The sequence below is a fragment of the Pipistrellus kuhlii genome, unplaced genomic scaffold, assembly GCF_014108245.1.
Source record: "Pipistrellus kuhlii isolate mPipKuh1 unplaced genomic scaffold, mPipKuh1.p scaffold_m20_p_43, whole genome shotgun sequence".
Lineage (NCBI taxonomy): Eukaryota > Metazoa > Chordata > Mammalia > Chiroptera > Vespertilionidae > Pipistrellus > Pipistrellus kuhlii.
The window spans coordinates 14,582-41,197 of record NW_023425544.1 but is presented as its reverse complement, the minus strand read 5'-3'; the positions used below and the strand labels follow the sequence as shown (position 1 = coordinate 41,197).

Here is a 26,616-nt window from a genome sequence, read left to right as displayed (position 1 = left end):
ATGGTAGTAGTGGTGGTGGGGATTTTGGTGGTGATGATGATGGCTGTGGCGATAGTAGTAATGATGATAGTGTTGGCAGTGGTGATTGCAGTGGCAGTGGACATGGAGATGCTGGTGGTGATGGTGGTGGTGGTGGCAGTGTTATGTCCATATTTTGTTGTCACTGGAGCTAGAAAAGAGGATCATTGGGGCCAGACTGAGGGTGTGTCTGGTGATGGCGGTGGTGAGAACCCTGTATTTGAGTCTCTTTGGCATCAGGACTGCAGGACAAGTATCTCCCACTCTGTGACTAGAAACAGTTGAGTATTTAAAAATAGAATTTTATGAGCCATCAGGGACTTTCCAGAAATACATCTATATGGATGGGGGCCCAGCAAAAGTCTTCCTTCTGGCCCCGTGGCCTCACCCCACTGGAGGCGCCAGCACTTACTCAGGGATTCCCACACCACGGGGATGCTCCCAGCTGCAGAGGGCCATCGGAACAAGTGGCCAGCCGCCCGCCCGGGGGAGGGGGGTGTGACTCCGTCTCCCTGGCCCTGTACCGGATGCTTTGGCACTGACTCATTCTCCTTCAGACAAGGAGTCAGCCATTGCAGCCACCTCTGTCCACCAGCAAAGCCCACCAGCCCCTGTATCCTGATTTCACAGTTCCCTAGCCAGCACCAGCCTGGGCCCAGGGAGACCTAGAAATGAGGGCTCACATCTCATTCTGACCTGGCTGGGTCACCTGTAAGCACGACACTGTATCACCAGGTGAATCCTCAGCTCTGCCCCCACTTTGCAGGCAAATACGCCATCACAGGAAGCTGGGTCATGCTCAAGGTCACATGGATGTGGAACGCAGAATCAGCTGGGATCCCAGGCAGTCGGCCTCCGGACCGAGTGCTGTGATGTTGCGTGGACCCGGCTAGTGGTCCCTCATTCCTCATCTTTTCCTCCCTCCCCCTCCTTCTCCCTCAGGGTCCTGAAGGAAAACCAGGGAAGCAAGGCGAGAAGGGCCGGACCGGGGCCAAGGTAGGATCCCCCGTCTCCTCCTGCCATGATCCACCCATGGTCCCCACCCTCTCCCCTCCCCTCTCCCCCTCCTCCCGCCAGAGGCCTGGTGACGGCCTGTCTCTCCTCCCGCTGCAGGGTGCCAAGGGTTACCAAGGACAGCTGGGTGAGATGGGAGCCCCTGGAGACCCCGGACCCCCTGGCACCCCAGGCCCTAAAGGGTCCCGGGGCAGCCTGGGACCAACGGTGAGAACCCTCTGGGTGGGGTGAGGTGGGCTGGGTGGTGTCCGTCAGGGCACAGAGGGGCCAAGGGCAGAAAGGGAGGTCTCCCCACTCCAGCTGTGGGCTGAACCCCTGTTGTCTCAGCCACTCCCTTTGCGTCATGGGTCCCTTTGGGGACCAGCAGAATCTGGGAGAGTGCACACCACACGATCTTACAGGTCCTGGTCCCCTGGAGACCAGAGGAGTGAGCTCTGCTTAGTCTTAGTCTTAATCCAACCAGACTCTGGGGGGTGCTTTTCCTGAACGAGGAGGTTTCCCCTGGAAACAACCGGTTCACGGGGATCAGGCGAAGCTGCTGCGCTCCCCGGTTGGCTCTGATGCTGTCCCGGGGCCATCGCTGGCCGGGGTGGCCGCTGCGGCAGGAAGGAGACCCTAAGAGGAGTGGTGGGGGTGGGGCAGACGAGGGTGACCCGCATCTCTGAGCTGCCAGTGTGTGTGTGGTCAGCAGCCGTGCTGGCTGGGGCGCTTGCCCGTGTCCTGGTGGAAATGCTGCCACCAGGGCTGAGTTCAAGCCGCCCACGTGACATCACAGAATGTGTGGTCAGGGCAGACGCGCAGGGCGCGCTTTTAGCTAGCGTTCCCACCGCCCAGGTGCTAACCTCCGAGCAGAGGCAATAAGCAGGAAACTCACTAGCAAGGGGGATTCTGAATACTTGTTGCCTCTGTTTTGCCTACCACTGACCTGCCAGTTCACATCGTGCAATTTTTCATCACCGCTCTGCTCACAGAATTGGGGGGTTGTGAGCCCTTCGGCTCTCGGGGACCACTGGAGTTGGGAGAAGGAAGGTTCTGGAGGGGAGGGGAGCCTCAGGACAGAAGGGACAATGCCACTTGTTCTTCACCTTGACCTTCGGCCTGGGTTCGGGGAGAAATATACGTTCCAGGCTGCCGGGCTAAGCCGGCTGGAGCCCAGGGGGACAGAGCGAGTCCCTGCCAGAGCTGCCACACTCGTACCAACGCGGTGTCCTCCTTTCATAGGGCGCTCCAGGACGGATGGGGGCCCAAGGAGAACCGGGACTGGCTGGCTACGATGTAAGGAAATCTCACTTCCCCCCTCCCGCCCCCACAGCTCCACCTCCCCCACCTCCCACCTGGGGGCCAGCCCCTTGGCCCTGGGAGAGTCCTAGTCTCCCTGCCCCTGAGAGCACCAGGGGGCCCAGCGGGGGCCAGGGGGGGGCGTGGACAGAGATCCTCTCTCCACGCCCTGAGTGCTTCCTCTGATGGTGGGTGCCCCACGTACCTCGTCTCTGCGCTCTGTGGGAGGAAAGAGCCTTGGCCCGGGTTTGCATCCCAGTTGGCATCCCCGGAGCTGGCGGAGCCAAACCCACATTTCCCATCTGGGACGCCAGGCCTCGGCGCGGCACGGGGCTTGCTCAGAAAGGGAATCGGAGGCTCGGGGAGGTGAAGGTGTGTGCAAGGCCCAGCAGCTCGTTCCGTTAGCGGTGGATCCTGTGTGTGTAAGAGGCCCAGCAGGGAGGGGAGGAGCGGGGAGGAGAGCAGTCGAGCGAGGCAGAGGAGATGGAAACTGGAAGAGAGGGTGCTGGGTACCACGGGGGAACCCATAGGGGCGGTCTGACCATGCACTGGGCAAGCCCTGGAGGCAAGCCTTCTGCCCCTGCCCTAGAGGACACGCCAGCTTCTTCCATGGTCTGGTCCCGGGCCTGCTCCAGGGCACGGAGGTCAGAGTCCTCAGCCACCCACGCGGACCCACCCTTAGAGGCGTATCGGGGACCCACACGGCCAGGCTTGGAGGCCAGGGCCCGGAGAGGCCCGGAGAGGCCCGGGGCTTGCCCAGCAGTCACATGGCCAGTTGGGGCCGAGCCAGGGCACAGCGGCACAGCCCAGTGTCTCCATCTCCAAGTCCTCGTCCTCCATCAAGTCCCTCCGGAGTCCTCCCACCCCCATGCTCTCACCTCATGCCTCGCCTTCTTGTTTTCTGCAGGGACACAAAGGCGCCGTGGGACCCCTCGGGCCTCCGGGACCAAAGGGCGAAAAGGTGGGTGTTGGGTTGTGGGGAACAGCTGCTCCCTGATAGGGCTGGCAGGAGCGGGGACAGCACGGACGTTCCCAGCAGGCTCACCCCTGTTTGCACCACAGCGGCCATCAGGCAGGAGCCCTCAGACCTGTGCCCCACACATGTGCAGGGTATGGTCTCTGTGCCCGGCACCAGAACAAAGCAGGCCCAGTCCCTGGCCTCCTGGGCTTTCGGTCCAGCAAGGGAAGGAGACAGCAGTCACGCAATGACTAAAACCACGGATTCCCTCACCCCCATGCACAGGGGAGCCAGAGTCTTGCTGGGGAATGAGGTCACCCAGCGAGAGCCAGGAGGGGGTTCGGGAAGGACGCAGGAGCGCCAGATTCACTGACCACAGAGGCAGACGGGAGGCTCCTCCATCCCCCATCCTTGGCTGCTCCGGATGCCGTAAAGGAAAGGAGTTGTGCCCTAGCCGGTTTGGCTCAGTGGATAGAGTGTCAGCCCATGGACGGAAGGGTCCTGAGTTTGATTCCCGTCAAGTGCACAGACCTCAGTTGCAGGCTCAATTCCCGGGGCCTGGTCCGGGCACGTGCAGGAGGCAACCAGTCTGTGTGTTTCTCTCACACGTGGATGTGTCTCTTCCTGTGTCTCTCCCCCTCCCTTCCGTTCTCTCTAAGAAAAATTCAACAGAAAAAAAATATCCTCAGATGAGGATTAGAAAAGAAAAAAAAAGGAGAGGAGTTTCTAGAAGGAACCTTGCTGACGGTTGTACCTTGGGGCAGGTGGGACCACCCGAGGTCCAGGGCATCGGGCCTGAGTCAGAACCCACGGCAGCGCCATGCTGGCCCTGAGGCCATCTTTGAGTCCCATGTTAGCGGCTCTAGGTTCCTTCTTCTTCCTTCCCTCCCTCCTCTCCCGGTGGCTCAGCTGGAAGGTTCGGGCGGCCGCCTGCCTCCCTGCCCGCTGCCTCCTCGGCCCTGCTTCACTTTGCCGAGTCAGCTCCCCGCTAACTACATCCCGCTGCGGGTGAATCACCCAGGCCCGGCCAGCTGGCCCGGCCTCCTGCCTGGAGAAGAGCAGATCCGCCATCAGAGTGAGCCGCAGCCTCTGACATCACTCGGGAAACCGCAGAAAGAGCCTCTCGGTTCCCAGAATCCCTCCTGGGCCCTCACAGGCTGATGCGGGAGGAGTTAGCACAGACCACGAGAAAGGGGGGTTCCTCTCTGCTCTGGGCCAGCTACAGCCCCAGAAGTAGCCCCTACGGCTGCTGAGAGTGGAACCCAAACCCCCAATCTGCTCTACGTCTGCTGGGGCCTGGGGTGGGGCCCCTGGATTCCCTGAGCCTTGATTGCCTCATCTGGTAAGTGGGCGGGCACCTTGGGAAGGCTGAGCCAGACATCACCTACATGTCAGCCAGATGCATTTTCTGACTCGCATGGTGTGATCCATGTGGTCAGGCATTGGCCGGCAGTGCCACAGGCATGCGTGGCTTTATGATGATTTATCTAGTGTGGGAGCTGCGGAATGATGCCCTCATGAGCTCAGACATAAAAATAGGAACGTCGATGAATAGTCCACCACAGGCTGGGAGGAGAGAGAGAGTGGGTTCCTGGGGAGACCTGCCCTCAAAGCGTAAGAGCCAAGTACAAGCTCGTCCCACAAGATTCTCCCCGATCCTCGTCCAGACCTCGACACGGAGGCATCAGAGTCCCACGTGACAGGTGGAGAAACCCAGTCTCTGTGGCGCTCAGGGACCAGCTCCAGGTCAGGGGGAGGGTGGCAGAACCAGGATTTAGGCTCTGTCTCCGGCCAGACCCAGCTTCTCTAGCCAGAAGCAGATGCTCCGGTGAGCCAATAGGCTGTTCACTGGAAAATTCCCTGTGGGATGTGTATCTATGAAGGCAGTGGCAGAGGGTTTGGGGTGATGGGATGAGACCCTAGGAAGAGGGAGAAGGGAGGCAGGGGCTCCCCCAGATCTCTGCTGCTAAAAATGCATCCCCAGACCACAGCCTCCATGGGGGTCAGAGGGAGAGATTGCTATCGCTGGCTTTTGGTCCAGACCGCCCCTTGATTTCTGTGTGGCTTTGGCGAAGACCCTTCCTTCCCTGGGCCTCAGTTTCACCATCTGTAAAGTGGGGCAGCAGTGGCAGCGGCATAGGGGTGGGTTCTGTGTAACAATGTAGGAGACATACGTCATAAAATGCCTGGCACCCAGACCTCGCGAGGTGAACACGGCCCCTTCCCCTGGTCCCCCGTCCAGCTGCCTCCCCCCACAGCGGGACGAGCCCCAGGATAGAGCCATGGAGAGTGGACAGGGCGGAGAGGGAATCCCCACTCCCTGGGCCACCCTCCTGGGTACAACTGGTTCCAGGCCTGGGGCCAAACCCCTCCTGCCTTCCATCTCCGCCCGCAGGAGCCACAGAGGCTCGGGGCCAAGGTGCTCCCGCCGCAGCCAGCCTTGGAGCCTGGTTCGTGCCTGGGATGGACTCCAGCCCCAGGCACAGCTCCCCTCTCTCCTGCCTCCTGCCTCCCCTTCAAATCCCTGCTGACAGGGAGGGGGCTCAGAGGTGCTCTGACTAGAGTCCCCTGCCCAGAAGGTGCCCCATGGGAGATGACACCAGTGTTGTCTGAAGCTGGAACATTCTGAGGCATGAGGTTCTGCCACTTGCTGTTCTGTGTAACACCCTCCATGCAGCTGGCATGTGGCGTCCAGCCACCTGTCTGATGGGTGGACCAGGCCCCGGGGTGGTCTGCCATGGCCAAGCACCTGCGCTCTAAACTCCACTTACATCTATGCCACTCATCGTCCTGCTCTTATTATTATCAGCAACAGCAACCTGACAGCCACCGGCTGAGCCCTGCTGTGTGTGGTAGCGTGCTGACAGCCCTACTGTGTGCGGTAGTGTGCTGACAGCTACATGTGCCTTTCTTCCTGGGCCCTCAGAGCACCGCTGCCGGGCATCCCAGTCCCACTTTGCAGACAGGAGACTGTCTTATGGACAAAACCCCCTAAGTTGGTCCCCTGCTGAGTGCAACCTGGGGCAGCCCGGGACCTCCGCTGGGGCTCCCGTCCAGGCTAGGAGGTTCATTGTCCCACTTGGTTACAGAAAGGGGTGCTTCTATTGAGGGCAGAGTACTCTGAGCAGCTCCCATCACCTCTCTGTGCCTTGGTGTCCTCCTCTGTAGAATGGGCTAATAACAGTGCCCGCTTCCTAGGGCTGCGGGGAGGACTCAGTGAAAGCCCGTGTCTGGCCTGCAGCAGCGCCCACGCATGCCAGCTGTTGGAATTATTGTCACTCTCTGCTGAGCATCGTGCAAGTTCTGCATCATTTCATGAAATCCCACCCCCTCCATGGGTATTTCTGTTCCCCCTTCCCCCCGCCCCCATTTCTCAGCTGTGAGGAGGAGGTCCATGGTCCTGGGCAAAGCAGGGTGTGACCTCGTGGGCAGGTAGCTCACAGCCGGAGGCGTTGGTTTGGGGGTGCCCAGGGCGGATGCTAACAAGCACTCTTGGGTGTTGCCACAATCTTGGTTCCAGGCTTGGGGCTGGTTTTGATCCCATGCCAGCCCCTCCCCTCTCTGGCCTGCCTCCCGCCTGTAACCCTAATAGGCTGGTCTCCATTTCTGAGGAAGAACCTTCCGTCCCCAGTGTGGGTGGAGTCACCCAAATTCGCCAAGAGCAGGTGGTTTGTCCTAAAGCTGCTTCTGTGTCCACAGGGGGAGCAGGGCGAGGACGGCAAGGCCGAGGGGCCCCCCGGGCCACCTGGAGACCCGGTAAGCGCCCCCTCCACTTCCAACCACTGGACCAAGGCCAAAGTGGACCCCGGCCTCCTGCTGTGTGGGGAGCGGGAGGGGGAGGCTGAGCAGGGGTGAGGCTCCTTGGAGCTCTGTAGTGGGCGTGGCCAATGAGGCCCAGGTCTGGCATCCCCTGCACTTGGAGGCCCATTTGTGCTGTTGCCCTTGTCCGTCAGGGCCCTGTGGGTGACCGAGGAGATCGCGGGGAGCCAGGGGACCCTGGATATCCTGTAAGTACCGGAGCGCCCCCTGCTGGCTGCATGGGGGTGTTACAGGGGGTGTGCCTCGGCCCCAGGCCCCTCCCCTGGCACGTGCTACCTGGGATCCGAACAGCCTTCACCTGGACACAAGCCCGGCCTCCCAACAGGAGTGCCCAGGCTTGGAGCGCAAGCCCCAGGAAGAGGGCTCGGGGTGTAATTCATGCTGAAAGGGCAGGGCCTGGCCCGAGACCTTCCCGAGGGAGAGAGAGGGGGCCGTGGGGGACAAAGACCCCTCCTGTGAGGACCTGCGTCCCCCCTCTGTGCTGGCCAGACAATCCTCCCAGGAGAAGCAGGAGCCCAGCCACGGACGCATAAGTGAGCACTGGGCCCTCAGCAGGCTCCTCCCTCCCCTTCTCCCTGCAGGTGGGGGAGCTGAGGCTCAGAGGGGCCGTGACACAGGCTAGGAAGAGCAAGGGCTTCCTCTGGGTTGAAAGCCGCCCCCTCCAGAATGGGCCCCTCACCCGTCTCTCCTTCACTTCCAGGGACAGGAGGGTGTACCCGGCCTCTGTGGAAATGCGGGCCAGCAGGGCCTCCCCGTGAGTGGTGCTTCCTGCCCTGTCCCCGACTCCTGCCCTGAGGCGGGGTGGAGCTGCTATGGGGGAAATTAAAGAATGGGCCCTTTAAAGCTTAAAGGGACCCTCCCTGCAGGAGGGCCTGGGGCAGCACATTCTGGTTTCCCCTGCCCTGATCCTGGGGGCACCCCCAGAGCCTGCACCCCCAAACCCCTCCCCACCCCTCCCTCTCCAGGCGGAGACTGGCCACCCTCCCCGGGAGAGAATCCTGGGGCTGCCTTGCGTCATCTCACCTTGGTTTGCAGGGGCATCCGGGACCCCGGGGGCGACCGGGACCCAAAGGATCGAAAGGGGAAGAGGTAAGAGGGCTGGGTGTCCACGGGGAACACTGGGGCCCTGGGAAGGGGAGAGTCTGGCCCAAGCACACAGACAGCAAGGAGGAGGCAGGGCTGGAAGGGCCTTAGCAAAGGGCTGGAACCGGCCAGCGGGGGGCTCAGGCTCCCACCAGGAAGCTGCCAATGCCCAGAGCCCCTGCAGTGGGACGGTGAGACAGGCCCAGAGCGGGGTCAGGGACAGCTGGCAGGTTCCAAGGCCGGCTCTGCCCCTGGGCCTCCAGGCCAGGCACCCGGAACCTTTTGGATTCAGATGCTGAGGTCCGAGAGGTGGAGGGGCTGGGCCCAGGATCCTCTCAGTGCCCTGCTTCTAGGGTTCCTGGGGTTCTGCACCTCCTGGCGACCTCCATCATGTGGCCCTTGGTTTTTCAGGGACCAAAGGGAAAGCAAGGCAAGGCCGGGGCTCCAGGACGGAGGGGGATCCAGGTGAGTGGCCCACAGCCTCTCCTCTCCCACCCACCGCCCTTCCCTCCCCAGAAACCCTCAGAAGCTCCTTGTGTCCCCCCAGGGCCTGCAGGGGCTGCCGGGGCCCCGGGGCGTGGTGGGGAGACAGGGCCCTGAAGGTGTCGCTGGAGCAGATGGGCTTCCTGGCAGGGATGGTCGCCCGGGACAGCAGGTGAGCAGGACTTGGGCACTTCTGTTGGAGATGAGGTGTGTGTATGGGGGTCGGGGGAGGGGGGGGGTTGCCATGGGCCATGGGCCATGGGCTATGGAGCAGGAGGAGCAGGGCAGAACCCACAAACCCAGAAGCTCCCCGAGTGAGCAACAAGCCTCTTCCCTTGAGACCTGGGAGCATGGCCCTCTGACCATCTCCCTCCATGCCAGCACCCAGAAGGCGTTCCCTGCCTGGTGGATAAGCTTCTGGCTTTTAAGACCCCTCCCCTTCCCTACACTCAAGTCCTCAGTCGCTCTATCCCTCTGGTCCAGCCATCTTCACGCAGTAGAGGGATGACCTCCATGCTGGAGTTTGACCTCCCAGACCTCAGCTCCACCTAGAGTCCTCCCCTCCACCCCCCCACCCCCACCCCGACTTTGAGCCACCCCGCCTCCTTGGCTGTCTCTCCTAAAACATGAGAGATCTTCCTTGCCCTCGTTCTTTCCAGGGGGAGCAAGGAGCTGATGGGACTCCTGGCCCCATGGGTCCTGCTGGGAAGAGAGGAAATCCCGGTGTGGCCGGCTTGCCGGGAGCACAGGGACCCCCAGGATTCAAGGTCAGACACTTATTGATCCCCCGTCACTCTTCCTGCCGCGGTTCTAACTGGAATGACTTTTGACTATAATGCCGACATGGGCACCCATGGCCTCTGGGAAAATGGAGTCCACATTGCCTACCTTTCCCAGGGGCTCCGGTCCAAGCTTCCACCTATCTTAAAGGGTAGTTTGTTCAGGGAGCTGTCAACACTGCCCTGGGGGTCCTGGCCCTTTAACTGGTGGTTGAGTTGTCCATGGGCGCCCTCTTGTGGGCCTTTGTAGAACAATAGATGTTGTTTGCCACTAGGACCCTCCTCTTTAAGGCATCTTTTTAAAAAGCTTCCTTGAGGGATTAGGTAGGTGGAAGGGGCAGGGGGATAAGAGGAGTAGGGGGGGCAGTGGCGGGAGATTGAGTCAATAGGAGCCCAGGGCTAGATATGAGGGAAGACTGAGATGAGTGCGTCAGGCATGGCTCTCCCTTCCTGAGCCCAAGGTTTAGTTGGGGAAAGGACAGCAGGCAGTGGCCTTGGCCCAGGGCGGGTTTGAGGGAGAAGGGGGCGGTGGTTTTTAGGCAGAAGGAGCAGTGTGGGTGCAGGTGTGCAGGTGGGAACTGCATGGTCTGTTGGGAAGAAACCATAGAGAGGAGAGGCCGTGTGGAGAGTGGAGGGGACGCCAGAGTAAAGAGACTTATTTCCTCTTAAGGAGGCTGGAGTTCTGAGGGCCCTGCCCCAGGTGGGCCCCCCATCCTGAGGCCTCAGCTGACCCTGTGGAGTCTCTGTGCTGTCTCCCAGGTTCCCCCTTCCCCTCCCCTGAATGGAACCACCTGGAACCGTTTCCCCTCTGATGCTCATTTTGGTCTGTTTCCCAAAGGGTGAAAGTGGATTACCCGGGCAGCTGGGTCCCCCCGGTAAGCGGGGGACAGAGGGCGGAACAGGTCTTCCTGGGAACCAGGGGGAGCCTGGATCCAAAGGCCAGCCGGTGAGTGAACCCCAGGAAATACACATGCTCCCTTGCTCACATGCGTGCGCGTGCACACACACACACACACACACTGACGCTCACACGTGCACACACACGGACCCAGCAGCCACCTGCCAGCTCTGTGACAGGGCAGAGCAGCACACTCTCTGGGTCCCAGCTGCCACACTGCCGCCCCTGAGCGGAGTGGGTGGGAGGAGACTGAGAGATGAGAGCTGAGCGGTCCCTTCAGAATGGGGAGAAGCAGGTCACAGCCAGATCAATGGCCTAACACAGATGGAAGAAATTGAATCTGTAATTTAAAAGCTTCCCTCAGCCGAAACCGGTTTGGCTAGAGTGTCAGCCTGCGGACTGAAAGGTCCCGGTTTGATTCCGGTCAGGGGCATGTACCTTGGTTGCAGGCACATCCTCAGTGGGGGTGTGCAAGAGGCAGCTGATTGATGATTCTCTCTCATCGATGTTTCTAACTCTCTGTCCCTCTCTCTTCCTCTCTGTAAAAAATCAATAAAATATATTAAAAAAAAAAAAAAAAAAAAAAAAAACTTCCCTCAAAGAAAACCCTGGGCTCAGATGACATCACTGGTGAATTCTAGTAAACCTTTATGAGAGAGATGAGACCAAGTCTGCATAAACTCTTCCCAAAAGGGGAATGCTTCCCAATGCATTCTGGAAGGCTAACATTACAAAGAAAACTGCAGACCAATATACCTCATGAATAGATACAAACATTCTCAATACAGTTTAAAAACTTTTATTATTTTGAGAGATAGTGAGACATTGATTTATTGTTCCACTAATTTATGCATTTATTGATTGATGCTTATATGTGGCCCGACTGGTGACCCAACCTGCAACGTAGGCCACACAGCCCAGGCATGTCAATACAGTTGTAGGGAAATGGATCTAAGAATATATAAAAAGAATAGTGCATGATCCACAAAAGGAAATTTTATCCATTTGACTTCATTAAAACTTTTGCCCCTCAACAGGCACTGATTAGAGAACAGACAGACAGGCCACACACTAGGAGGAACACAAATTGTATGTCTGATAAAGGACTTATATCTAGAATATAGAAATAACTCTCAAAACTCAATAAAATGGAATGAAGCAGCTCAATGATAAAGCTGGGCAAAATGTTTGAATACGCATATCAAAGGAGATGTACATATGGCAAAAAAAAAAAGTACATGTGGAAAAAAAGATCAATATTATTAATCAGGCAAATGCTCGTTAAAACCACAGTGAGATGCTATTACACACCTATTAGAAGGGTGACCATTTTAAAAGACTCACCGTGCCAAGCGGTGGCAAGGGTGTGGCCCTCTCATAGGCATGGAAATGGGTGCAGCCGCTTTGGAGAACCATTGGGCGATCTCTTTCAAAGCTCACGGACACCTACCATGTGCGCCAGGCCTCTGGCATTGGTCCCACCTGACCGGGAGCCGGTGCCTCCCCCCCTCCCCCCAACATAACGGCTGGGTGGCTTTGAACCAAGTTCCTGCCCCCTCTGAGCCAGGCTGGTGCAGGACATGCATGTATGACAGTGCACGCCCAGTGCCTGGCACCTAGCAGGCCCCCACCTACTGGGGTCCTTTTAAGGGATCCTTCCTTGGTGGGTCGGGAATGGTTAGTGGGTCCTTTCATTCTCTTCCTTGAAGGCCTGGGACAGGCGATCCTGAGTGTTCTGGAGAGTTCCTCGTGGAATCCCAGAGCTGGCCCCTGCTTTCTCATCTGACAGGGGGCACAGATTGACCTGGTTTCTAGTTTGTGAACAGTTCATACTCACCTGAGCATCTCATGACAGAGTGGCTGACGTTCCTGGGGAAAGGCAGGCCCCGGGGTCCCAGGGGACTGCGAGGCCCCCTTGTCCTGGCCCCACTCACACCATCTCCTCCTGCTCTCCCCACAGGGTGACACAGGCGAGATGGGCTTCCCGGGGATAGCTGGCCTCTTCGGACCCAAGGTACAGAACCCCACCCAGCTGGCTGTTCCTGTTGGGATCCCGCCCATCTGCCTCCTCGTTCCGTTATTCTATCAGCAAACCTTTCTCGAGCACTTACACAACCAGAACCGAACATGGGAGCATCTTGTCCCAGGGACTCCCATTTCATCCAACCTGGGTTCTAAGCCCAGTTCCACCATTTACCAGCCGTGTCCCTCAGGCCAGGCACTTGGTCTCTCCAAGCCTCAGTTTCCCCATCTGAAAAATGGGCATAATCACAGTAGAGGGTGGTTGTAATAATTAAGACCAGAGACATGCACCACACAGCCCTGAGCCTGCACACTGATAACCTGCTTCATAACTGTGAACTTCGTTACTTTGTCAGAGAGGCCAAAGGTTAGCCAGACCCCAGGGGCTGGGGAAGCTGCTGGGGCCCCTGAGTGGCCACTGGACACAGGCTTCTTCTTTCTCCCGCAGGGCCCCGCTGGAGACGTCGGCTTCAAAGGCATCCAGGGGCCCCGGGGGCCTCCTGGCCTGATGGTGAGTCCCCTTCCCCTCTGTCCCAGCAGGGAGAATGGCCCCAAGTGGAAGGCTGGCCAGCCATCAGCGGGGTTCCTCCAGGCTTAAGCCCCTCTGCCTGCAGTCTTCCTTTCCACTTCCACACCTTTACCTCTGCCATTCCTGCCAGCCGGTTCCACCTGCTCCCCTCACCCCACTCTTTTTTTTTTTTTTTAATATATTTTATTGATTTTTTTACGTAGAGGAAAAGAGAGGGATAGAGAGTTAGAAACATCGATGAGAGAGAAACATCGATCAGTTGCCTCTTGCACACCCCCTACTGGGGATGTGCCCGCAACCATGCTACGTGCCCTTGATTGGAATTGAACCCGGGACCTTTCAGTCCACAGACCGACGCTCTATCCACTGAGCCAAACCGGTTTCGGCTCACCCCACTCTTGTAGCCCACCCCCAGGAACATGGTGGGGGGCCGGGGCTCAGGAGGTACATGGCCTGGCCTTTGTCCAAGGAAGCCTCCATTCTGCTCCCATGCACGGAGCCCTGTCCCCTCCTGTCCCTGTGACGAGCCCCCTCCCCCATCCCCTGGGACCAGGACACACAAGCCTTCCTCTCTCCTTTAGGGAAAAGAAGGCATCATCGGGCCCCTTGGGATCTTGGGACCTTCAGGACGCCCGGTAGGTGCAGGAGGTTGGCCAAAGACCGCTGGTTCCCCTTGCCTTCCTGGTTCCAGATTGTCTCTGTGCCCCGGGGCTGGCTCGGGCCTCAGTTTCCCCATCTGGGAAATGGGGCTTCCCTCTGAGCCCTCTCTCACGGGGCCATCGTTTATTGCAGGGTCCGAGGGGCGACAAAGGCAGCCAAGGGAACATGGTGAGTGGACGGGCTGGGCCCCGGGCTACGGGGACGGGGGAGGGAGGATTTCCGGGGATGTGAGCACGGCTCCGCCAGGTCTCCTAACTCTCTCTCCCGCTTCTGTCTCCATCCAGGGATTGCAAGGTCCGAGGGTGAGTGGGCTCGGGGGTGAGGGCCGGCGGGTGGGGGAGTGGGACTGGGCAGGCACTCTGGGTTCCTGGGCCCCAGTCATCCCGTCTGTACCCATCGGTGCCAGGGTCACCATTGTCCCTGGGTCGTAGGTCGGCTCCGGGAGCCCCGGGTGGGGGAAGATGGAAGGCATTTGACCGGGGCCTCACTGTTCTCCTCTTCCTCCAGGGTCCTCCCGGCCCCAGAGGGCGACCTGGCCCACCGGTAGGTAACTGCGTGCGCGGTGCCCATTGGACTCTGGGCCCGAGGATTTGGTGGCAGGCGCTTGTGCTGGCTCTGACTTCATAGGACTCATGAGCTTCTTGTACTGCACAGACCTCAAGGGGAGAGTGGGCCAGTCCAGTGGGGCCTCTCATGCCCAGACAGCCCCTGTAAGCTCCTGACAGTCCCCGGGGTCTAGCCCCGAGTCCCCGTCAAATACTGACACAGCCCCTTCTTTTGCAGGGTCCTCCAGGGAGACCCATCCACCTTGTAAGTCAGAGAGCATTCTCCTTTGTCTACTTGGGGAAGGCCTGGGGAAGGGGAGGTTGGCAGCTGACCCCGGTTCTGGCCTCAGTGATGAGCACCCTAAGCTGGGCGTGGGGATGCCTGTGTCCTTTTGTCACTCCATATTGGGCCCTGAGTCCTGAGGCCACAGAGGTAGGAAACCCAGACTTAAAATATATATATAATTTTTTTATAGAGAGGAAAGAAAGAGGAATAGAGAGTTAGAAATATCGACGAGAGAGAATCATCTATCAGCTGCTTCCTGCACACCCCCATCGGGGTTGTGCCTGCAACCAAGGTACATGCCCCTGACCGGAATCGAACCTGGGACCTTTCAGTCCCCAGGCCGACGCTCTATCCACTGAACCAAACTGGTTTCAGCAGAAACCCAGACTTTAGCTGGGCGGTGGCCTTGTGACCCCAGGAAGGCCCTCTAGCCACCGGCTCCTGGGTCCTGGTGGTACCCTTGGTGCAGATCAGCTAATTGCTGAGGATCCTCCTGTATCAAGTTCTGAGTCTCAGGAGAGAGCAGGTTTGGGACCCTGGGTGCCTCTGACATCTGGGACTAGATGACTCTTTGCTGGAGAGGCTGTCCTGGGCATTTGTGATGTTTAGCAGCACCCCTGGCTTCTACTCACTAGATGCCAGTAGCACCCTCCACCCTCCAGTTGTGGCAGCCAAAACTGTCTCCAGGTATTGTCAAACGTCCACGAGGGGGCATCATCGCCTCTGGCTGAGAACCACTGGACTAGGAGGGAGCCAGATGGAGCACTGGAGGGAGGAAAAGTGTTCCAGGGATGGGAGCAGCATGTGCCAAGGTCCTGTGGCTAGATAAAGCATGGCCTGTAGGACTTAGACGTATGGTAGTGTGTTGTGCACAGAATAGATGTGGGAGAGAGGAGAGAGGAGGGCCAGAGGCCACAGCACTCAGGCCTAGTCTTGCAATCATACTGAGGAGTTTGGACTTAATCCTGAGGACGACAAGCTACAAAGTGCCTCAAGGAAGGGTGTGGAAGGGCCAGACTCCGTTTGCCTGGGGAGGAAGGACAGAGTTCCACAGAAGGCCTGTGCCTTAGCCAGGACCTTGCTGGGAGGGTGGGGTGGAGAGCGGGCACTCAGACCCGGGGGCTCCTGCTCGGTGGGCCTGGGGGTCCAGGATGCACACCCCGTCTTCTCCCGGCACAGCAACAAGATGACCTTGGGGCCGCTTTCCAGACGTGGATGGACACTCATGGAGCACTGAGAGCAGAGGTACGCCGGAGCCCTGGCACGCGGGATCCTTTCCCGAGAGAAACAGAAACAGCGTGTGGTCCTTGCCCCGCCCACGTGGTCTGCACCGAGCCCTTCGTAGCCCTGGCGGGCATCTCACAACCACAGGCGGGGGAGGGGGCGCCTGAGGCTCGATGGCGACATGGACAACTTCACACAGCCAGTCCCCGAGCCCTTTTCCCTCCAAAGCCCCCGCCGGGTGTCAGCGTTCTTGCTGGCCCGAGTCAGGAGGATGCTCGCCTGGCCCCGCACCCACAGCAGCCTCCCACTGCTCAGGCCACCGTCTGCCTGGAGCAGGAAGCTCGGGGCCATCCCACAGGGCTCCGCTCAGCCCCCGGCCTGTGCTCATCTCAACTCTGGGGCTGCAGGCTGAGCAGGCTCTCGGGGGTCCTCTAGTCAGACCCCTGTCTGGAGTGCCCTCTGCTGCCTTGCCTCCTTCCCCCATGGGGAGCTCACCCCACCCCGCCAGCTAAGACTCCTACATGCCTTTCCATGTGTCCTGAGCTGGAAAAGTGGATGCCAGTCTGCTCTCGGGGGGGCTCACAATCCAGGGCAAAGGGAAGCATGGATGAGCCCATTGATTCCCTTCCACGGTGGCGGGTACAAGGGTCAGAGAAAGATCTCCCCCAACCCCTTCTGGGAATGTGGCCATTCCCCAGCGTTCTGCACCCCTGGTTGCCTTGCTCATGGACGCCTGCCCACTCTGCACCGGAGACCAGGCTGCCCTCTGCTCCTCTCAAGCCTCTAAGCCTCCAAGGCAGCACCCCTGGGGCCGTGGAGGCTCAGACCTCGGGCTGAGCCAGGACCTCAGGGGCTGATGGCTCTCTCCTCACCACAGGTTTCCAGCCATCCGGACCGGCTGGTGCTGGACCAGGGAGGGGAGATCTTCAAAACCTTACACTACCTCAGCCACCTCATCCAGAGCATTAAGACGCCCTTGGGCACCAAAGAGAACCCCGCCCGGGTCTGCCGGGACCTCATGGACTGCGAGCAGAAGATGGCGGATGGTACGGGGCCTGGGGTCTGAGGAGATCACTTCCTGCCTGGGGTGGGGTGGGACAGGGCAGAGGGAACCCCGGAGGAGCAAGGCTGATTTTCGGTCCTCTAGAGCAGTGTTTCCCAAAGTTTGGTACACGTACCCCCAGGGGTACTGAAAGAGTTTGGTGGGCTGCGCGTTGCACCGCAGTTTGGTTGGGATATGCACTGCTCCGTGCTTAGTTGCGCCTAATTCTACTTTCTCATGAGTACGAGGGGTACTCAACGTTACAAAAATTATAGAAGGGGTACACATATGTCAAAAGTTTGGGAAACACTGATCTAGAGAGATGGTATATTTACTCATTCAACCAGCAGTTGCTGAGCCCCCGTGCCAGGCCTTGTGTTTCAGAAGGGGGGTGTAGTGGGTACCCCCAGGAGGGTCTCATCCTTCCAGAGCCTCAGATGTCAAGCAGGGTCAGTCATGTCAGTGCAGGAGGCCAGAGCTTTGGCAGGAAAGGCCTCCAAGGGCCAGGAGAGACTGGGACGGGAGGGGCTCCGCACCTCATCCGATTCCCTTCTGTCTGTGTGAGCTCATGTGGTCCCTGGAAGGACCATGGCTTTGGAGGCAGACAGGCCTGGTTCGAATGTAGGCCCTGTGAGCCGGGCAGCCACCACCCCGCCCTGAGCACCCTTCCATTCGCTGCCTGAGAAGGCAGAGAGTGGGTGGGTGTCCCATTCAGCTGCGAACACCTGTGGCTCCCTCAGAAGCTGTGGGGAAACCAGGTGCCAGCAGAGGGAGTGGGGGCTGGTGCACAGGGGGTGCAGGCTGGTGCAGAGGGGGTGGAGAGCCATCAGCCCCTTGAGGTCCTGGCTCAGCCCCAAGGTCTGAGCCTCCACAGCTCCAAGTTCTCAATACTCGACATCTGCGGTCCCCCAGCCAGCCTAGGAGGATCACTCGCCTCCGAGGGGAAACCATTCCACTACATCAGCCCTAGCGGCTCAGCCTGTCTGCCTCAGTGTCCCGATGGAAAGTGGGCATTTCTCAATGGCCACGGCTCTCGTGCTCAGCTCTGTGCCCCTCCAGGGGCTCTGCTCAGAGACCTGTGGCTCACGAATCCCTTTCCTGCTCCCCCGTCCCCGACTTCATATCCAACTGGAGCTGAGGAGTCACAAGGTGGGGGACCCACCTCAGAACCACGCCCTGGGGCTCCTTCCCACACACAGACACCAGTGCCCCATTGCTTCCTGCAGGCACCTACTGGGTGGACCCGAACCTTGGCTGCTCGTCAGACACCATCGAAGTCTCCTGCAACTTCACGCACGGTGGGCAGACGTGTCTCAAGCCCATCACGGCCTCCAAGGTACCTGACTGCTCCCGCCCCCCCCCTCCCCTTGGCTGGCCCTCTCTGCCCCCACCCTGCCTGGGCCACAGCCCAGCCGAGTTTTGGTCTGACTGCCTGGCTTTGGGGAAGTCATCTCCTGTTCCTGAACCTCAGTTTCTTCATCTGTCAGTTGAGGGTGAATTGTTTTAAATCCAAACCCCTTTGACTCGTCTGAGGCCAATGGTTTTCTCTTCAAGTAGGACTTTTTGCCTGCCACCTAGAGCGGTGGCGTTGGCCAAGCCAGCCTGGCTTGGAGAACTATGAGCCGTCAGCACAAAACAAGTCAGGGTGCTGTTCCCGGGGACGAGCCGCCAGAATTGGGCACGCAACTATTAAATGAACGTTCACTGCCCTCTCACCAGGTGCCCATCTCTGAGCCGAGAATTGTAGGTGGCTCAGGGCAACTCAACAATAAGCCCAGGCAGGCGCTGGTCATGTGACCACTCCCCCAACTACCCTGTTTCCCTGAAAATAAGACGGTGTCTTATATTAATTTTTTCTCCCAAAGTTGCGCTAGGTCTTATTTTCAGAGGATGTCTTATCTTTCCATGTGCTAGGTCTTATTTTCGGGGTATGTCTTATTTTTGGGGAAACATGGTAGTTGAGTCCCTGCCGTGTGCCAGGTGCTGGGGTTCAACACGAAACACACGAAACCCAGCAGCCTCGCCACTATCCCCACAGACGGAGCTCAGGGTCCAACAGGCCCTTTCCCCTCTGACTCTGAGGTGGCAGAGGAGGGAGGCTGGAGTTGGCCCCTGGGCTGGCAGGGTGATTGCCCCCCTGAGTCTCCACCCCATGGGGAACAGTGAACCCTTGTGGGGTGCCGGTCTCCATCTGTCAATATCTGATGCTGTGGTTGGACCAGCCCTCGAGGTTTTTATGGCGATGCGAGATGCCCTTTCTTACAAGACTGGAAGCCACGTGGCTCCCCTGGGGCTCCCGCTATTGGAGAATTTAAAATGTAACAGTGGGAATTCAAAGCACAGGAAGAGGAAGGACAGGTGGCCCCAATGGTCAGTTATTGAAAGCAACCGAGAGCCTCCGTGGAAGGGGGGGGGTGAGGGGGGGGCCGGTGGTCTGGCTCTCACAGGCTGTGACTGGCCACAGGTTGATCAGAGACGGCGCCTTTGAAGTGCGTGGGATCAGAACACGGCAGGTGCTCGCATTACAGACACGCAGGCCCAGCTGTCAGAGCTCACACTAGAACCACTGAGGCCGTAAATCCTGCCCCGTTGTCTGTGGTCAGGTCTGGCGTTTCTACCACAGCTCACCCCTCGGGGATATGGAGACAGAAAGGGTAGGAAGGGCGCTGCTCATTTCCTCTTTACTCTGAGAGCCTCTCTATCTTGGGCAAGATCCTCTTCCTCTCTGGGCCTCCAAGTCCCAGCTCAGCTCCAAAGATAAGGTGACCAGACGTCCCGCTTTTGGCGGGACAGTCCCGATTTTTAACAATTTGTCCCGTGTCCCACGGCGTTTTAAAATGCTGTGGGACAAATTGTTAAAAAGCGGGACATCTGATCACCTTATCCAAAGACCCCCGTCCCCTACAATGGAGAGGGGCGTGGGGAAGATTGCATCAGGCCCTTCACAGCTCTGACTCACTCTGACTCTCTCTTTCCCTTCCCTTTTCCCTCCCTGGCTCTGGACCAGCTCACACAGACCCCAATTTCCCTCTCTCTTTAGTGAGCACACGTCAGGGAGCATGGTTGGGCTTCTCCCTGAGAGTTACCTTCTGAGAGCTGTGGGCATCTCAGCCAGACCCGCCCCTGCCCACAGCTCCAACCCCACGGCTGTGTCTCCTCCACAGGTGGAGTTTGCTGTCAGCCGAGTCCAGATGAATTTTCTGCACCTGCTAAGCTCTGAGGTGACACAGCATATCACCATCCACTGCCTGAACATGACTGTGTGGCAGGAGGGCCCCGGGCAGGCCCCAGCCAAGAGGGCAGTTCGCTTCCGGGCCTGGAACGGGCAGATTTTCGAAGCCGGGGGTCAGTTCAGGCCCGAAGTGTCCATGGACGGCTGTAAGGTAACCCGGAGCCCCCACAGGCCCCTCACACACAGACCAGCGGAAACCATGTTTTTATATTAGCATGCTACATATCATTTTGACATTTGTAATTTTATTGTGGCAGCTTTATAAAACTGCTGTGATTCACCTTCCTCTCTGAGACCCTTCTGAGGGAAGATCCAGGCTGGTAGATATGGTACTTATTTGCAAGGCTGCTTACAGGAGGATATACTTCTACTCTCTGCCCCCACCCTGACCAGGCTAATTTTTTCTCTTAACATTTTTGGTTATTTTCAAATGCCTTAAACAGAGTAGGTTGTTAGGGAAGAGAGAGATATAAAGTTGTCAAACAAATAAACCAGTGTCACAAGATTAAACAAAACTGGTAATGGGTGTGTTGGTTTTCTCACATCCTAACATCTATAATAATAATAATAATAAAAGCATGATATGCAAACCAATCAAATGGCTGAACAGCAGAACAACCTGTCCAGTGGACCATGCTATGACACCCAATGGCGCCAGGCCAGCCAAGGTGGGTTTGATTCGATTGGTCTGGGGCCCGGCCATCACCCCATGATTGCCTCACAGAAGCAGGCCCAGGCCACTGGCCAGCGGAGCAATCAATTGGGGGAAGGGGGGCCTACAATCGCACCAAAGAGGGAGGCCCAGGCCATAGACAGTGAGCTGTGGCGGATGGGCGGGGCCTACCTCTTTGGGCAATTGATTATGGGGCTCCTGGACTGTGAGAGGGTGCAGGCCAGGAGCCCTTGGGCGATGTCCAATTGACAGCTGAAGCCTGCTCTTGCTTTGAGCATCTGCCCCCTGGTGGTCAATGCGCATTATAGCAACTAGTAGTTCTGCCTTTTGGTCAATTTGTATTATTAGCCTTTTATTATATAGGGGGATATATAAATCCAAAGCCTTAAAAATGTACCTATCGTTTAATTCAGCAAATCTGCTTCTAGAATTTGTTCTGTGGAAATTACAAATGTACACAAAAGTTTAGTACCATGATAAGTCATTACAGCATTGCTCACAAGAATAAAAGTAGCCCTGACTGATTTGGCTCAATGGATAGAGCGTTGGCCTGTAGACTAAGAGGTTTGATTCCCATCAAGGGCATGTACCTCAGTTGCGGGCACATCCCCAGCAGGGGGTGTGCAGGAGGCAGCTGGTCGATGTTTCTCTATCACCAATGATTTTAACTATCCCTCTCCCTTCCTCTCTGTAACAAATCAATAAAATATGTATATTTTTAAAAAAAGAATAAAAGTAGCAGAAGTGATCTAAATGGACCAGTCCAGGTGGGTGCTCTGGGGAAGTACCTTGTGGCCATCAGGAACCGCGAGGCGAGATGCCGGGGAATCACGAAGAGGCCCATGAGGGATGTGAGTGTCCTCTTTTCCTTCTGCCCTCAGGTCCAGGATGGCCGCTGGCAGCAGACGCTCTTCACCTTCCGAACCCAGGACCCCCAGCAGCTGCCCATCGTCAGCGTGGACAACCTCCCTCCTGCCTCATCAGGGAAGCAGTACCGCCTGGAAGTTGGACCTGCGTGCTTCCTCTGACCTCTGACCTCCTGGCTCCTCTAGGCCTGGAGGGGAGGGAAGAGGAGTAGGAGGAGGCAAAGGGAGGGTACTTAGGGGCAGGTGGGCCCAGGAGAGGCAGCTCCCCTGCCCGAGGGTTCTAGGATGGGCCCCAGGTGTCATCTGCCCAGTAGAAATGGCTGGGTGGGGGGGCAGGTAGCCGGGTGACCCCAACACAGCTCCAAAGACCAACCAAAGAGCCAGCCTGAGCCAACTGGGCCTGCCACCCGCCTGAGCCCCGTGGCCTGTCTCCCGGCTCTGCGGCCACAGCTTCCTCCCCAGCTTCCTGCCCAAGCAAGAGCCCCGAGGTCCAGCCAGCTTGAGGGGAGGGGGCAGCTGGGCCCCGCCAGGGAGCTTCGATGTGCAATATTAGAGAGGAGACATGAAAAAAAAAGGAGAAAAGGAAAGAACTATATATATTTTATTTAAGCAAACACAGAGGAGATGCGTTACTATTCTTTTCACCTGGGAAAGAGGTGAGAGGGTGAGAGAGAGCAGCCGGGGTGGGAAGCAAAGGAAGCCGAGGGCGAGGAGGCCCTCAAGGCAGGGGCGCCCACGTCTGCTACCTCCCACTGTGGAATCATCGCTGGTGCTCGCAATCGTCTCTTGGCGTATGTGATTTTTTTTTTTTTTTTTAAGGAAAAGCAACAACCTTATTTAAGATTCTGAAGGTGCTACCATTTTTGCCACAGACTCTGAAGAAAACGTTTTTGACGTGGGCTCCCCGCCACATGTTTCTCTCTCCTCCGAAGGACAAAGTGTGGGGAGCTTTTAAATTTTCCTAGCATCACCCCTTGTGCTCACCTGGTAATCTGCTAAGGAGGGGGGAAGTAAAAAGGGAAAAAAAAAAAAAAAAAGCAAAAAAAGAAAAAAAACACACACACAAAACACAACCCTGCCAGAAACGGAAGTAGTGAGATTTGCCTTTTAACTTACAGACTTTGAAACGTTGGTCCTCCTAAGCAGGGGAGGCCTGAGCATGAAGGATTCGGACCCGAACCTTCGCGGTCCCGGAGGGGAGTTGGGCCGAGGATGCCCTCGGAGAAAGCGATCTAGACAGGCGGGTCCTGGGAGAAGCCTTGGCCTTGAAGAAACGGTTAGCGGAGCCATGGAGGGTCAGGGCTGGCCCTGGAGGTGGAAGATAAGCATTGGCACCATCTCCTGAAGCCACGCGCCACCCACGAAGGCCCTCCCTCCCGGGAGCCTGTCCTTTCAGGACACGGCCATCGCTCTTGCTTTTTTAGTCCTTAAATCCCATAGAAACACAGCCAGCCGCTCCCCGGGTACACGTGGGCCGAGGAGAAGGAATCCCTGCGGGAACCTCGCAGTGATAAGAGGTGTTCAGTGCCACCCGAATCGCCCTACATCCTCGGACCTGCCAGCACCCGGGGCGGATTCTGAGGTTATTTTAACTGAGGAGTTATTGTGACAGAAGGGGAGATTTTTATGTGGAAGTCTATTTGTCTTTCTCTAAGTCGTGTCTCTTGGGGAATTGGATTTGATTCGCATTATTTAATACCTCACCCTGGCCCCCCCTCCCCACTGATCCCGTCCCATCCCGTATCCCCGGCCCCGGCCCCGCCCGGAGGCCTTCCTGGAAGGGCATTCCGCAGCCGCCAGGGCCTCGCCCAGCTCGGTTCCCCACGATGCCAGTCTCTGCCTGACCCCCCTGTCTCGTCCTTGGTTTTTTTTCTGCTGTCCCCGTTTATGTCTCTGTCCACATGTCAGTGTTAAAACCCCCGTGGGTTCCGTCTCTCCTTTTCCCTTCTGGATTTTAAATAAATATTTAAAACTGAGGCAATGGAATGACGGGTCCGTGGCTGTGTACTTTTTTGAAAAGCCCGGGGAAGGTGTGTGGGAGGGCTGGAAAGTGGGGGGAGGGTGGGCATTCTGCTTCTGCTGCTGCCCCCATTGGAGGGGGGGCAGGGCGAGACCTATGGCACCTTCGCAGGAGGGCTAGCGCTGAGAGGGGGGAGCTCAGTTTCTTAGGGCGAGGGTAATGCTCCCCCAAACCCGGTAGCTTCAAACAGCAGGCATGCATTCTCCCAGGGCTGGAGGCGGGAAGTTTGAAATGCAAGGCCTGGCAGGGCCCCCACCCCTCTGCCGCCTCTAGGGGGCGTTCCCTACCTGGTCCAGCTTCTGGTGGCCCCAGGCATGTCAGCACCTCAATCTCCAGCCCCACAGCCACAAGACAGCCTCTCTAGTCACACCTTTGTAGAAGGACAGCAGGTCTTACCTGGATTCCTTCGGCAAAGACTCGATTTCCCAGGGAGGCCACATTCACCGGGAACGTGGTTAGGATTCCGACGTATCTTTTTGGGAGACACAATTCGCCCTGCAACATACAGGGAGGAGGGGGTGTGCTGTGTTTAACACGAGCAATTCCTTCTTTTCTTTTTAATCCAGTCCAATCACACATAACATAAAACTCACCATTAGTGATATTCCGTACCTTCACGATGCTGTACAGTCACAACACTGGGACAGACCTGTCCCTGTTGGACCCCATGACCCTCTGTTCAGCGTTTTCTTCCTTCGCTTGTGTCTCCTTCTCAGGGACCTTGGACAGAACAGGACTTTTCTGTCCTTATTGAGGAGAAAGGCAAATCACAAGCAGTTGAGTTCATAGCTGGGATTTTATGTTTTTAAAACTAGCTATTGCCCTAGCTGGTTTGGCCCAGCAGATAGAGCGTCAACCTGCGGAATGATATGTCCTGGGTTCAATACCAATCAAGGGCATGTGCCAGGGTTGCAGGCTCGATCTCCGATAGGGGGCATGTAGGAGGCAGCCGATCAATGAATCTCTCATCATTGATGATTCCATCTCTCTCCCCCTTCCTCTCTGAAATCAATAAAAATATATTTTTAAAAAAAACACCTAGCTGTAAGTTTCCAGGTCATCCGTTTACTTGCAGGGGGTCTTTTTACTCTCCTCTCCTGGGTCCCTCCCTCCCCTGGTCCCTCCCCCAGGCAGTGAGCACCGGGAGCTCCGAGAGTCCCATCCCCGAAGCCCAGGACTCCTGGTCCAGAGGGTGTGGAGACTCCCACATCCCAGGTGCCCTCCCCCGCATTGTGCAGAGAAGGCAACAGGCTCAGGGCAGTGCCTGGAGTCACCTGGTGGAGTCACAGCAAAGCTGTTTCCAATCATGTCCAAAGGCAAGGAAAGGATGATGCCCACCCCAAGCAGTTTAAATATCTGGGCACCCCATGGCTCCACTAAGATGACACATAAAGTTATCACCCATGCTGAGGTGAGAGAAAATGAACAAGGTTAGCCTGCTGGGGAAGGGCGTTGGGGGGAGAGGGAACAGCACTGACAGTAAAGGTGTCGTGCAGATGTGCGGAGCAGTCAGCGGCCCACAGGGTCAGAGGGTGTAGGAAGGCTGGGGGTGCTGGCTGGGTATAGGACAAGCCCAGGCCTGCCCAGGAGAGCAGGGTTTGGGTTGGCCAAGTTGGGTTTGGGCAGCGCCGGGCACTGGAGCGGGGCTGTCCAGGAGGCAGCTGGCTGAGCTGGGAGGACAGGGAAGAGGCCTGAGCTGTGGTGGCTCTGAGGCCATGAGAGAGGAATAGAGTCAGGAAGAAGGGCCAGAGGGAAATGAGGGGAGTGAGGGGAGCCAAGCTCAGGAGGGCCTCCCGTGACCTGGCCAAGGAATGCCAGCCGGTTCCCAGCAGGAACAGGTACATGGTTGGGGAAAGCAGGCAGCTCTCCCGCATAGGCAGCAAATAGCCAGAGTGGATTTCCAATCTCTCATTGCACAACTGGGTGTCAGGAAACAGCCAGAGTGGATTTCCCAGGCCCGGGTCAACCCCAAGGAGAAGCCCAGACCAGTCTGTGTTTGTCCACACGAGCCCTCACCACGAACAGTCACACCCCACAGTGACCAGCAGCCTGGTGCCTGGAGGGTCTGGAAAGGGTACCGAGGGAGAGGCTGGCAGGTGATTCCAGGCCCAGCTTCCTGATCACTCCCACTCTATAGGCCTCAGTTTCTCCCTCTGCAAAATGGGGAGGATACGCCCTTCCCTGCCTGCCAATCACAGACAGCGCTCTTGCTTCAAATAGTAAGGTGAGCCCTATGAAATGGAATGATATTCAACAGCTTGTTGACCTAAAAAAAAAAAAAAAATCCTCGGGGTCACATGGTGCAACCCAATGATAGCACCGTTCAAAATAACAGCAGCTTCATGGCTCGCCTGCTGTGAACCAGGAGCCGTGCGGATGGGATTTTTGCAGCCCATACGTGACCCTCTGAGACCCTCTGGGCTCTTCGGGTGAGGGAGCTGAGGTCCAAAGAGGTTCTGGAAGGTGCCCCACACCACAAAACAGGTCCTGAACTTCAGCAAATCTTCTCTTGGGTATTTCCTCCACTGAACACCCAGTTCCCACGCAGCACAGCTTGCTCTGCCAATGGATGCTTTCTGGCTGTTCAGGCAGAAGGCCACAGATTAACCATCGGACTCTGAGCTCAGCCAGGGCCTCGGTGACAAAGTGTGGATGAGCCAGCTTTCTCAGCAAAGCATTCTTCCCAATGGGTGCATCTCCCTGGTTAGCTAAGCCTCACCTCTGGCCCTGACCTCACGGTTTCCTCGTCTGTCCGATGGGGAAAGATCCTCTTTTCTTACTCCCACTGAAGACATATTTTTGCATTCTGATGTCTTTAGAAGTGGGATGGAACCTGCAGTCCCTGAAGTAGTTATGGAATGCAAGAATCTGTCTTCCTTTCCTCCCCAGCTCACAGTTTACTGCCTAGAATGGTCGGCAAACTCATTAGTCAACAGAGGCAAATACCAACAGTACAACGACTAAAATTCCTTTTAAGAGCCACATTTTTTTAGACTTAAACTTCTTCTAACGCCTCTTCAAAATAGACTCGCCCAGGCCGTGGTATTTTGTGGAAGAGCCACTCTCAAGGGGCCAAAGAGCCCCTTGTGGCTCGAGAGCCACGATTTGCCGACCACTGGCCTAGATCACCGGTGTATTAAAAAGGATCTAACTGAGGGACAGTCAGAGGAGACTCGGAGAGCGAAGT

The 26,616-nt window shown here is 57.4% G+C and overlaps 1 protein-coding gene and 1 long non-coding RNA gene across 4 annotated transcripts in view; one reads left to right on the top strand and one right to left on the bottom strand.

Annotated features, from left to right (window-relative positions):
• Positions 1-22,222, top strand: part of COL27A1 (collagen type XXVII alpha 1 chain) — a 121,550-nt gene extending 99,328 nt beyond the window's left edge. For 2 of the 3 annotated variants that reach the window (XM_036412031.2, XM_036412029.2), the window contains exons 38-61: positions 961-1,014; positions 1,132-1,239; positions 2,254-2,307; positions 3,218-3,271; positions 6,968-7,024; positions 7,222-7,275; positions 7,788-7,841; positions 8,123-8,176; positions 8,582-8,635; positions 8,718-8,825; positions 9,313-9,420; positions 10,271-10,378; positions 12,291-12,344; positions 12,801-12,863; positions 13,463-13,516; positions 13,674-13,709; positions 13,826-13,843; positions 14,049-14,084; positions 14,325-14,351; positions 15,552-15,617; positions 16,474-16,642; positions 17,865-17,974; positions 19,803-20,021; positions 21,425-22,222. In XM_036412031.2, the coding sequence (XP_036267924.1) occupies positions 961-1,014; positions 1,132-1,239; positions 2,254-2,307; positions 3,218-3,271; positions 6,968-7,024; positions 7,222-7,275; positions 7,788-7,841; positions 8,123-8,176; positions 8,582-8,635; positions 8,718-8,825; positions 9,313-9,420; positions 10,271-10,378; positions 12,291-12,344; positions 12,801-12,863; positions 13,463-13,516; positions 13,674-13,709; positions 13,826-13,843; positions 14,049-14,084; positions 14,325-14,351; positions 15,552-15,617; positions 16,474-16,642; positions 17,865-17,974; positions 19,803-20,021; positions 21,425-21,571 (1,866 nt within the window). In that variant the 3' untranslated portion in view covers positions 21,572-22,222. Of the gene's footprint in view, positions 1-960; positions 1,015-1,131; positions 1,240-2,253; positions 2,308-3,217; positions 3,272-6,967; positions 7,025-7,221; positions 7,276-7,787; positions 7,842-8,122; positions 8,177-8,581; positions 8,636-8,717; positions 8,826-9,312; positions 9,421-10,270; positions 10,379-12,290; positions 12,345-12,800; positions 12,864-13,462; positions 13,517-13,673; positions 13,710-13,825; positions 13,844-14,048; positions 14,085-14,324; positions 14,352-15,551; positions 15,618-16,473; positions 16,643-17,864; positions 17,975-19,802; positions 20,022-21,424 lie in introns of those variants that run through there. The other variant, XR_004983408.2, reaches the window with a different exon arrangement.
• Positions 22,223-22,269: 47 nt separating this feature from the next.
• LOC123651276 lies at positions 22,270-22,754 on the bottom strand. The gene is made up of 2 exons (XR_006739874.1): positions 22,526-22,754; positions 22,270-22,404 (listed from the first exon to the last, which is right to left on the bottom strand). It is a non-coding gene; the product is annotated as an uncharacterized LOC123651276 (long non-coding RNA).
• Positions 22,755-26,616: the final 3,862 nt, after the last annotated feature.